At 36.3% G+C, this 12,931-nt stretch overlaps 1 protein-coding gene across 1 annotated transcript in view; it reads left to right on the top strand.

Moving 5' to 3' along the window:
- LOC129922392 (matrilysin-like) overlaps window positions 1-12,931 on the top strand; it is a 31,688-nt gene that overhangs the window by 15,654 nt on the left and 3,103 nt on the right. Inside the window, exons 7-8 of the mRNA XM_056008299.1 lie at window positions 888-978; window positions 6,522-6,644. Of these exons, the coding sequence (XP_055864274.1) occupies window positions 888-978; window positions 6,522-6,644 (214 nt within the window). The remainder of the gene's footprint in view (window positions 1-887; window positions 979-6,521; window positions 6,645-12,931) is intronic.

The raw sequence follows: 12,931 nt of genomic DNA, 5'->3' as shown, positions 1-12,931 counted from the left end.
TAAGATAATCTTCTTCCAAGTGCCGCAGGACGACGGGGGTTGGCAGCGGGCTGGGTATGAACACAGGACTTTATAGACAACCGAACGACAGTCAAGCGCGCATACCGCACGAGCAGGCAGTTAGACTAGTAAACAATCATAGTGCTCTACCAGAGTCTACCATCTATAAGATCTGATTCAAATTACGCAATTTTTTCTCTATTTTATTGAGTCCTGTGCGAGGCCCCCCACCAATAGTGCCTAGTTAGCCTATGCTTAAGGCCGGCCCTGTCAGAGGTCAGTGTTCAGGCCTACCATGACCATTGGTCTCGATCACAGCACACCGGAAGATGTTTAAAGGAAATCGAAACTAGCTTAGGAAGAATAATTTGAAAGACTCTCAACCTTTGAGTTGTAGCGTGTTTTTTTTTTCATGTTGATTTACCATTCATTTTAAGCCATAGAGAGAGTTTTAGATAGTTTAGCATTTCTTCTTCTTCTTCTAGCCAGCTTTATTGCTGCTGAGCAGTGAGCTCTTTTGCCGACTGTGCCAAGGAAAAAAAGTGTGCTGTTTTCTTCAGTTGTTCAGCACTGCCGTACTGGGTGTTGGTTATGTTGGGCTGTAGTGGAAGTAGGGTCTGCCTAAGGCGGATTATGGAGGGGCATTCAAAGAGGATATGGTTTACGGTTTCAAAGGAATGGGTGAAGTGTCTGCAAAGGGGGAGTTGTGTGGAGTTTATTTTGTTCAGGTGGTAATTTAATAGTGGTGTGTGTCCTGTTCTTAGTTGGAAAATTGTAGGTTGCTCTTTGCGGGAGAGGAAATAGCTTAGCATTTAAATAATAGATATATATCTAAATCTGCATTTATTTATTTATCATATTAAACTATGTTACTGGTCCATACACAGAGAAAAGATGTCATGTTTCCAGTCTATCTTGATTATAACCCCAACCCTCAACTGAACATTGGAGATGTGAAAAAACTGCAGAAATTATACGGTAATTTTTTAGTTTAATGAACATAGAGTACCTCAAAATTAAAAAAAAACAATAAAACCTAGAAAAACCAAAATGTAAACGAGTCTTTTCACTCTCAAAGTACCGCTAACTTTTTCACAAACTTCAACTCAGGAAAAACAAGAAGTTTAATATCTAATATCTCCGACACACTTGTACTCATTGCGACCTGACTTCTTGTTCCACCATAAGAAAACAACTGACTAACTAAACTCTCTCTCTCTCTCTCTCTCTCTCTCTCTCTCTCTGTCATACGCAGAATCAAAAACATTCAGTTCATATCACGTGCAGACTATTCACATTCATACCATGGGAATACATAATAATAATGGCAATGTTTTCGATTCCGAAGATTAAGGATGAGTGAAGTGTTTCACATGCCTTTGCAAACCCAGTTGCGACCTGCATGTTTTCCCGCATTTCCTGCAGACAAAGCCATTGTCTCAAAGCTGCGGGACAAACATTTGAGACTCAAAGAAAAGCCATTATTGAAGACAGGCTCAGAAGATGGGAATACATAAAAAGGGGATATAACTCAATCATACTAAACCTACAACAAATAAACAAAACATTCAATCTCGCCATTCTTGCCCCTGACAGCCTTGGGTCGAGTTCTCCGGCCGGCCGGCATTATCTAAAAGTGTGATTACGTCTGGACTTTTCAATGTTGTTTTCTGCGGTGGCATATAATCTATTCAGACCAAAAGTGGAATATAGGTGTGTGTGTGGGGGGGGGGGGCTGTGTTTATACATCAACATCATGTACTGTACCAACTACATGGTTAAAAAGAGAATGTGCTGTCCGGATCTAGAACTACTAGACCTTTTTATTTGCCACGAATCTTTGGTGTTATTTACATAGTCCTGGTTTATGTTCCGCCTACACTGGCCTACAGCCAAGACGGAAGTCGCAGCTGGAATCATCGCTGACGTAGTGCATGAGTTTCAGACAAGGTCACCTGACGCACCAGTAGTTATACTGGGTGATTTTAATAAATGCAACTTCCCACCTTCTATCATCACATCTCATGTCCAACAAGAGAAAACAGAACTCTGGACTTATGTTACTGTAACATCAAAGGAGCATTCACATCTCGTGAAAAGCCACCACTAGGATCATCGGACCACAAAACAGTACAGCTGCTGCCTAATTACCGCACAAAACTTAAAGAGGGCAAAGTCATTAAAAAAAACCGTACAAGAATGGACTCAAGACAACATTCTCAAACTCCAGGGTTGTCTAGACTGCACCGGCTGGAATTTGTTTAAAGAGACCACTTCAAGTCTGGAAGAATGGGTCAAAGCATTGACGAATTACATCAAATTCTGTGAAAACATGTGTGTCAGTAGTAACAGTACTAAGAGTATCAACATCTACCCCAACAATAAACCATGGGAAAAAAACATGGGTCACTGCAAAAATAAAGCGGGAAATCATCAAAAAGAAAAGGAAACGGGAAATTAAAAAATCAGGATTCGAACCAGTGACCATCCGGTTCGGAAGTCAACGGCTTTACCACTCAACCACCGTGCCGATTACTACCTTCTTTACAACAATCTTTTTCTGGTAAAGTCATTGAGAAAAAAAAAAAAAATTTTAAATCCTTTAAAAAAACTACAACGTTTTTCTAAGGAAAAGAACTCCGCACTTACAATCACCTCTCTAAAAATCTAGAAATTGTTTCCCTTATTCAATACGAAACAAAGTTAATAATTACCAGCAATAATAAATCAGTAATATATAAGATAAGACTAAATGGTTTATTTTATTTTATTGATTCATGATTTGTTAGGCACAATTCAGGGCCGGACTGGCTATATGGGCCTTCGGGCAAATGCCCGGTGGACCGGTATCCTAATGAGCCGGTAGGACCACAGTAAGCATCTTCTTTTTTGAAATCACGTCTGTATTTTATAAGATAAGGGCCGCATGGATGCCACTATTAAATTGTTAAAGTTTTTATAGTATTCCTTTTTCGGGGGAAGGGGTCTTATAGCCAAGTATTTTTTTAAAAATCTTTTAGACTCTACTAAGGCCTACTAATTTAATGTAACATATTTTCCGAAATAATGTAATAGCCTACTTATGTAGAGCTTCATCCTTTCAAGGCCTATACACTTTACGATTAAAAAGCAACATAAAGCCTTTATTCCTTATAAGGACCTAGTGTTCACTGTAAGCATGTGTACAGCTATCGATACATTATCAGATTTAACATAATGATTTTGAGGACAGGTAGACCTAGAACTGGATGTCCATCATATACAATTTTTGGGCCGGGTGGTTTAGAAATGCCCGGGCCGATTTTGATACCCAGTCCACCCCTGGGCACAATAAATAGATGTCTTAGGTTTCAACTTGATCCGACAATGGGTGTGGGACAATAAACGTGTTCGATTATCTATCTTGCAGGGCAGGCGATGGCAGCGGGCAGGGTTTTAACCAATCGTTAAAATAGGCTTCAACACTGACCTGGGATGTATCAACCAGGGGAGACCAATAGCTCATTGCCCCTTCGTACAGACCTGTGACATGTCAACGAGCTATCGGTCTTCACTGCCCACAGGTTCTGACGTTGTAGGTCAGAGTTCAGAACTCGGGATCATCGTGATGTCTGCCTCACCGCATACCTCCTGACACTGCAGCCAGTTTTTTGTCTGCTAGTGTATTAGATACGTAAAATAAATCTATAAAATTCAATTATTGATTCGGAAATTCGGTTACCGTTTTTTTTGGTTTGTTTTTTATTTCGTTTCGTTTATGTGGGGTCAAAAATTCGAGTCATCTTTTTTTATCTGTTCAGTTCGTTGCGTTCGGTCAAGGGCATCAGACTGCAGACGTTCTTTGATGACGACCTGCATCACTGATTTAGGTTTTCAGCATCAGCTTGTGTTCGTGTTGGCTTGTATGTGTGAGAAAGTACGTGAGTGTGTGTGTGCGTGTGTGTGTGTGAGAGAGAGAGTGTGAGAAAGAAAAAGAGAGCTATTTTACTTTTCTTGAAATGTGAGCCAAAAAAAAAGGTACAATATGTGAAAGTGATGACTTAGATTCAATTCACATTGACCTGTTTATTTTCTCTCCGTGCAGAAAAGTTGTGCAAATAGACACGTCAAAGTTTTAAAATAGAACAAAAGACATTAAAAATATAAAGTTAAAAAAAGAACAACCAAAAACCTATCGATATTTATCTCTTTTGAACTAAAACAGTATTAACTCTTTATCTCCTAACTGACGATACCAACGTTGACTCCACCAGAATGTGGTAAATAATTACGGAGAGAAAGAGTTGATAATAATATTGGCAATCTCTTCTTTTCCGAAGATTAAGGATGAGTGCAGTGTTTCACATGGCTATGCTAGCTCAGTTGTGACCTACATATTTAGCTAAATGTGACGCAGACAAAGCCATTATTATCTTCTTATATAATACAGACGTTACTTAAAAAAAAAAGAAAGATGATTACGTCCTACGCGTCATGCATTCAGTCATGCATGTTCGGCGGGGGATCTGCTTAAGCTTTAGTTTCGTCTTCTGTCTATAACGATGGCCTTCCTTGTTGAGAAAATCAGTATTAGAGGATTAGAATAACAACTTCAATAAAGATGTGAAAACTTCCTTATGTCAAGATTAAAACTTAGGATAAAAAAATGTAGCGCGAGAGTTTTCTAAAATAAGTGTCACGATTGAACGTGTAGCCTTCAAAGGCGTAGATTACTTGTTGCATAAAAGAAAGAAAGAAAGCGATAACGTCCTGACCCCTAGGTTGGCCTCCCGTTGACTACGCCCCTGGTTGGAAAAATTAGAATTAATTTACCCTATAATAAAGTTAAATACACCAGGTCAACGTGACATGTGTCCTGGAGTCTTTATTTTCTCGGAATGTCGTCAGACATGTGATATTTTTAAAGTTTTGTTTTTGATAGTAATAGTCATTGTTGTCTGATTAATCATTGCCACGCGTATCAATCACGCTCACGTCAATCTATCAATATCACGTTTGTTAATCACTGTCACGTGCATCAATCATTGTCGCTTATATCAATCTTTGCCACGTGTATCAATCGATTTCACATGTATCAATCAATGTCACCCGTATCTATCAGTGCCACGCGTATCAATGGCACGCGTATCAATCAATGGCACGCGTATCAATCAATGACACGTGAATCAATCAATTTCAAATGTGTCATTCAATGCCAGGTGTATCAATAGCTATCAAGTGTATCAATCAATGTCACGTGTATCAATCAATTTCGCATGTATCAATCAATGTCACGCGTATCAATGTCACGCTTATCTATCAAGTCAAGTGTAACAATCAGTGCCACGCGTAACAATCAATGCCAAGTGTATCAATAGCTATTACGTGTATCAATGTCACGTGTATCAAGTAAACGTAGCCACCTTAGCTAACCCTTCTTCCCCGTCTGTTATACTTAAGTGACATGAGCTTATGAAATGACCATGGCAAGAGGAGATTAAAAATATATTCAAAAATTGAAAGTTATTTGCGTGTAATTACCTCTATTTTAAACGTATCATTTCTTACAGTTTTTATTATACTTTGCACGCCATAGCTTCTGATATTCGTGCGGAAAATATTGAAGCCTACATCTTTACCTGCATTCCCAACGAAATAGATGACAATAGGTATACACTTCGGGGGCCGCATTTTGAGTTTGTGTGAAAACACAAACTCTCTTTGTAGTACAGTTTGTTGTAATTTTATTTCAAAATATTACCCGATATTCCTATTTTCATTTCTCTTACGTTTTTCTCTCGGTTCCATTATTTTGACCCCACGTTTCTCCTTGTTGCTTTCTCTTCTTTTACTCTTTGAGTGAATTTTATTGTTTGAAGAACGAAAAAAAATACTTAAAAAAAAAAACAAGGCTTGTATTAAGCGTAGTTGTATCAATTAGTTTGTATCAGTCATGTAATTAAATTTTTAATAGATCTAGAGTCCTAGACTAACAATGAAAAAGCATTTATAAAAATGGGGGAACGAGATGAATTCGAAATCATGGCTCAAGCCTTCTCAGACTTTTTAAGCCAACGCTGTAACCACCCTGCTAGTGGAGAGCCTATAAACATGGAAGATTGTAAAGTTATCTATTGTTTTTATAGTCTCGTCCTAGCTTTCATGTTGTGTTCACTAAGACTCAGACGACGACATACAAAGGGGACTAATTCAGCCTACACCACCACCACTTCAGTCAAGTACTAATTCTTTCCCTTGTTTGAGATACCAAACACATAATTAATTACCAATAATGAATTAACTAATGGGTTATCTTTTATCGATTCTTGTGTTGTCAAGTAAAAGAAATAATTGTGCACAATTTCAGCTTGATCCTCTATTGGGTGTGGAAGAAATAACGTGTACAAACGTTTGACCAGACCGACAGACAGAGTGAGTTGATGTAAGCTTTCTAATAAAAGGGAACTTAATTAAAAATATAAACAAAAGTGCAAAGTGCTATAATCAACTTTATTAAAATTCACTTTTGCGAACATTTCTAGGTAAGAGGCCAGGCTACGTCATCTCACCAAGGAAAAAGTCTTTGGCTGCTGCTAAGAAGGTAAATACCCCTAAAGTCAAGATGCCCAAATGGTGCTTTAGAAAAATAAATGCAGTTATACAGAGTAAGTAATTGCATTCATAACTAGCATGTGGTTGACTAATTAGCAATGTGGTTGACTTTAACCAGCACGTGGTTTATATTGTCTATCGCGTGGTTGATATTATCTAGCACTTGTAATTAATTGACTTAACATAGCACATATAATTGGCTGCATAACAAATTGTTTGATATAAACTTGTATTTATAAAATCAGCCTAGTTTTAACATTAACTAATTCGTATAGTTGAATGACTTAAAGTACCTATTATCTTTTAACTGTAACTAATGGTTTTAATAATAATTTGTATTAATATTATTCGCTTTTTCGACTTAATACTTGAGACTCCCAGTGGGGTGTAAATGTTTAACATACTATATGACTGACTCAAGTCCGTTTCAGCAGACAACATGAAGTTTATTTTACCATAATAATAATAGTACACTGCACTACTTGTTAGTGCTACAAGTCAAGAAATAATAACAATCCTATCCGCATAACAGCGGTATCAAAAGTATCCAATATATGTCAGTTACTAATCAATCACGTCAGCATCTCAGCGGGTAACACTGTGTAGAAATATAGATCAACTAATACATGTCTCAAAAGACCACTGGCAACAACTGCCCATAAGTTACTTTCTAACTGAAATTACTACAGACTTTTCTAAGTCGCTACTGTCCATCCCGGACTAAAATATACTTGACCACTCGGTCCAAAGAATAACACTTGATTTCTTACTAACTTGACTTTACTTGTCTGCTTTTCTTGACTGACTGACTGACCTCTAAGTCTAACTTTATTCATTCTACTTCCTGTTTTCTACATCAGGAATTCCACATGTCTTTTAAACTCTTAACATGACGTGAACTTTAGATCATGCAATGTCAACTAAGACTGTGACATGGGGCTTAGGTCCGCAAGAGTACTTCACCAACGGACCCTGGGCAACTCTTCTCTGAAGGTGTCCATGCCTGTCTTGTCACCTTGCTTCTTGGACTACTGATCATAGCTCACTCTCATGACGCGTTTTTTTTTCCTGGCGCATTTAAAGCTGTTTAATAACTGATCTAAGCTCTCCTTTTATATTATGCGCGTTTATTAACTGGTAAAGTTTCCTTGGGATTTTAGAAAATTTAAAATGGGTTAAGAAAAGAAGCGCAGTGGTGTAGCATCAATGATGTGCTGATAACGCGAATGTTCAATCGTATGATATTAAGGCCTCCACTGGCCTTATTAGTGTGAACTTGTGTACGCAGTAAATATCATTATCCTGATCACTTTAGTTGCAGCGTAGTATCGCTAAGGTTGATGAGTAACTTGACTTTAACACATATATATATATATATATATATATATATATATATATATATATATATATATATATATATATATATATATATATATATATATATATATATATATATATACTCAAAGACTAACTCAGTCGCAGCAGACGACATATGTTTATTACATAGGAAAATAAGATAACAACTTGTAGGCAATTCTAGCCATCACAAAATATATATCACATCACATAAGTCCAGTGCATACACAAGTTCACACTAATAAGGCCAGAGGAGGCCCTAATATCATACGATTGAACATTCATAAATTTACACTCGATATCAAATCATAAGATTCAAGCAGACAGAGTAAAATACATACATCCTCACTCTGCTGGAGCTCTCAGATAACTGAGGGGTTCACCCCGTGGTCAGTTACAGACCAAAAATGACTATCAACTCATTTTGTATCACAGTGGTTCTAAAACTAGTATGTGACAAGTGGCTGGGTGGTAAAGTCCCTGGTTCGACTTCTGGTGAAGATTGGGATTTTTATTTTGGGATCTTAGGGCGCCTCTGAGTCCACCCAGCTTGGGTACCTGACATTAGTTGGGGGAAAGTAAAGGCGGTTGGTCGTTATGCTGGCCACATGACACACTCGTTAATTATTATTATAGCTTTTATATAGCGCTACTTTCATGCTTATAGCAAGCTCAGAGCGCTTTTGGTCCAATCTAATTTGTGGACCGGTGGGGGGGAGGGGGTATCTAGGAGTTGGTTTTCCGTGCTGATCTTTAACATCATCTGCCCTATAGGTCACATGGTCTGTAAGGGGAATTTTACTTTTACTTTTTAAAAAGAAGCAAGTAACTTTGCGAGTTTGATTAAAACACATTTCTTAGAAATGGTCATTGAAAAACGTGTTGTGTTGTACATATGAATTCATCTCCGTTTTCGGAACGCGCAAATTAATAAGGGAAATCTATTTATACATTTACACAAAGAGGCACATTTCTTACTCCTTATGCTAGAGCAAATTCGTACAAGTGCTCTTTCTTCCCTAGTCCCATTAAAGAATGGTTGCCTGAATCAGCCAGGAAAACCAACGGCTTTGCAGAGTTTAAGTCATTGATTAAGAAGCATGACTAGATCGATACATACATTGCGTAGGATGTAATTGTCTTATTTTTTGTAAGTAAATTCTGCAATATATATGATAAGATGTTTGTATTTTATACTTTTAATGTATATATAAAAAAAAATCTTGGTGAACATTGTGAGTTTGTTTTTTTTTTACCTTTACCTATCCCTTAGTCTGCTGGACCGTTGGGGCACCAGATTTGTCGACCGTCTTTGTCCATGCCTCCCTTTTTTTTTTTTTTGTCTTGTGAGTTACATTATTGCAAAAATGATCAAGAGAATGTTAAAATACTAATGATATTTTTTTAGTCTAATTAGTTTTATTCGTTTATATGTTTTTGATCTACTTTTTATATAACCGCTGCATTTCTGTCGCATTTCTCATCTGTCATATCATTGTACAAGAGTAGTGCCTCCTGCTGAGAGTGATTTTAACAAATATTTGGCATCGAACCTGCTATTAAACAAAAAAAAAGTAGGGGGTGGGAAGGGGGTGAATAGAATAATAGACCTTTATACACCTTGGGTGAATTTATGGCTTCTTCGTCTCAGGGGAAGTAACTGATATACTTTAACTCTTTCTCTCCGTAATTATTTACCACATTCTGTTGGAATCAACGTTGGTATCGTCAGTTAGGAGAGAAAGAGTTAAAATTTCATATAGTGAAACCAGTCTCAAAAACTCTGGCGTCTGATAGTTATTTGTTCTACTTAACTTATCTATTTATTTCTATGAAACTTTATCAGTGATACGTGTAACTAAGTTATCAACAACCCCCAGCCTACCATACTCCCTTATAGCCAATTTACTAATACAATTAACTATTATTAACCTATCGACTGACTTTATACCCCCTGCAAGCCTCTTATTTTCGGCCTCACGCGAGATAAGAGAAAGTGGGCTCTGTTTTCTTCTTATCCTTGTTTCAAAGCAGGGACACTGTGGGGGGGGGGGGGGCTGGCTCCCTGGTGGCGTATAACTTGTGTAAATGTTCACCATATGGCGAGAATGCGCACGCTAGACTAAAAAAAAAAAAAAAAGCAAAAGGAATGGGGGTCAAGTCTTTCATCCCGACTCTCAAAAACGATTTGAAATGGAGGTTCATAAAAAAAAAAAAAAAAAACAAAGATTGTCGGCCAGAATAAAAGTATTTTTAACCTGTAAATGGTACGTAACGAAGGACAACTGTGTTTTGAGGTTTTGGCTGTTGTTGTTATGGTTTTTTTAAATTACATAAAAAAAAAAATAGTTAAAATAAAAACAACTCTTATAATGAAACGCACGGAAAAGTAACAAAATAAAGAAGAGATGGGTGTGGAAAGGTTGGGTTCAACTGGAATTCACAACCATAGCTTTTTTTTTTCTCTACTTTTTAGTGCTTTTTAATATAAGTGTTTTTTGTATGTTTTTTTTTATTACTATGATTTATAATTTTGTTGTTTTTTTTTTTTTTAAGGATACATCGGTTTTCGCTTTTGATACCGATTGTCTAGCTGTTTACATTCGTGGAATCCTTTGACCTTTTCCCTTTTTTTTTCTTTTCGCCTCTTTTTGGGCTTTGCTTTATTTAGTATTTTGCTCTTGTTTTGGCTATTTTAAATGAAAAAAAAAACAAGGTTACAAAGAGAGTTTGTGTGGAAACAAAAACTCAAAATCGGTCCCCGAAGTGGTCCACCCAGGTAGGTTTCAATATTTTCAGAAAGAGCATCAGAATGAAATTTTATCAAAGACAAATGAAGAATGAAAGAAGAATGGAGAAAGAATGGTTGACAGATCTTGTGTGGTGCCCCAGCGGTCCAAAGGATAGGTGAAAATGAATGTGAAGTTAGATGTCAACCTGGCCTAAATGATGTCTTATAATGAATATCTAATTGATCTAATTGTTTTGTAAAGGGTCAATCTCTTATTCAAATCCTCAAGAAAAAAACATTTTCGTGAAAAAAAATTCTTTTTTAGTTACATGTTTTATAATGATTGTGTAGAGCTGCATTTTGCGCGATAATATGAAATCTACTTATTAATTTTGTTTTAAATTATGTCCAACTTATATGCATATAAATAGATTTTTTTCTCTTTTTTAAAAAAAGTAAATTTGTGTGTTTGTGTAAATGTAGTAGTTAGTATGACAGAACTTACATAACTTAGCAATACAAATGTAAAAAAAAATAATTTTGACTAAATATCTAAAACAGTTTGTATAAATGATTTAAAATATGGTACATACTTCTTTCTAGTACTAAAGAGCCTCTTGTGTTTGTTACTATTAATAGTGAATAGTTGTAAAAGCGGTCTATTTTTATGAAAAAACTGCTTGCACAGGTGAATTAAAAAATTAGATTTTTCGCTTTCATAAAAGAAAAAAATATATCCGTTCTATCAGAACTTTGAATGGTCTAAACCAGTGGTTCCCAAACTTTTTTCTCTCGTAGACCCCTTGCCTTATTTTCTGGTTTTCGGTAGACCCCCTGTTTAACTTGCTTTTTTTTTCAAATTCATCAACATTGTTTTACAACAAATTTCTATCTGTAGTTAGTTGAAAAGTGAAAAAGTAATTTAAAGCTACATATTAAATTATAGAGATCTATCTTTTTTTTTTATTGATAAAATTCAAATTGAAACCAATTAAAATAAAAATTAATATGTACTGCTGGAATCACCAAACAAACTGGAAATGTCTTTTTGCCAGTTTATCATTCGTTGCTACAGATGTTGTGTTTCAAATAGGAATTTGTTGTTCTATGAAGTAGTGCTTCAAACATTAAATATTAATTAATTAATAAAGTTTTCGCAAAGAGCAGTTTCTGGCGTATTTCTTGATCTTTCAAGTGTTGCTCATATATTGAGTCCGCAAACATGTTATCACTAACAGGAGAAGGGGCGAAGCCAGTAAGCGTCAAGCATGAAGGGCTCATTAGCCTTGGCTGGCTACCCACCTAGCCGAAGTAAAACTGAATTCAAAACTCTCCTGCCTTGCACCTATATTCAAACATGGGAAAGGTTTTGTGGGTCAATTCTGACTAAAAATAAGGAGACGGCGACCCTAATGCAGTTTGCAACACAAATCACTAAACCCTGTCATAGCCTGTGACACCGCTGATCCCAAACTGTATATATGTCGTTTGCAAATAATAATAAGCTTTTAATTTTATAACTCATGCCACCGACGTGTCCTTGAACTGTAGTGTTGCTTAAAGCAGTTATTTTAATAATATCAGGTGTAGGTTTGTGTAAAAGTGTTTACTACTACAACGGCTGGTAAAATCAATGTTTTACCTTTAATGTTTTGTCATAAAAAAGTGAAGTTTCCCTTTCAGATCTTGTGATGGTGTTAAGATTATCTGTTTCTTTGGCCAACGGTTAACGAGCATGGTGTCATGTGGCCTGCACAACGACCAACCACCTTTTCTTTCCCTAACTAAACTCAAGTACCAATTAGAGTAGGGTGGACTCAGGGGAGCCTTAAAAATAATGAAATTAAAAATTCACAGAGATTCGAATCCAGGAGTCCAGGTTCGGTAGCCAAGCGCCTATTTTGCTATAAGTAAACAGATAGTGTAAGACACCCACAAACCATCATCTTCTCTATATGATGTCGAAGAGATTTTGTGGGTCTATTCTGAACTTTATCTTTGAATGTTCGAAAGTTTTTCTATTTTTTTTTATCAGGGTGACATTCTCAAGCGTAAATAGGTTCATATCGTCATAAAAAAAGGCAATCGGCATGTTTTATAAGGAATGAATGAACGATGTTAAATAATCAACGCTATTCAGTTTACATTAAGTTTTGCTAAATATTACTTACATGTAGACAAAATTAAGTTATTTTAAAATTATTGAAATTAAATACAACACTTTTTCGTTTGAATAGAAGGATAAATATTTAA

This window comes from Biomphalaria glabrata, chromosome 13 (assembly GCF_947242115.1).
Source record: "Biomphalaria glabrata chromosome 13, xgBioGlab47.1, whole genome shotgun sequence".
NCBI classification, from domain to species: domain Eukaryota; kingdom Metazoa; phylum Mollusca; class Gastropoda; family Planorbidae; genus Biomphalaria; species Biomphalaria glabrata.
Note: the sequence above shows the minus strand (reverse complement) of the source record. Positions and strands in the feature narration are given on the sequence as shown.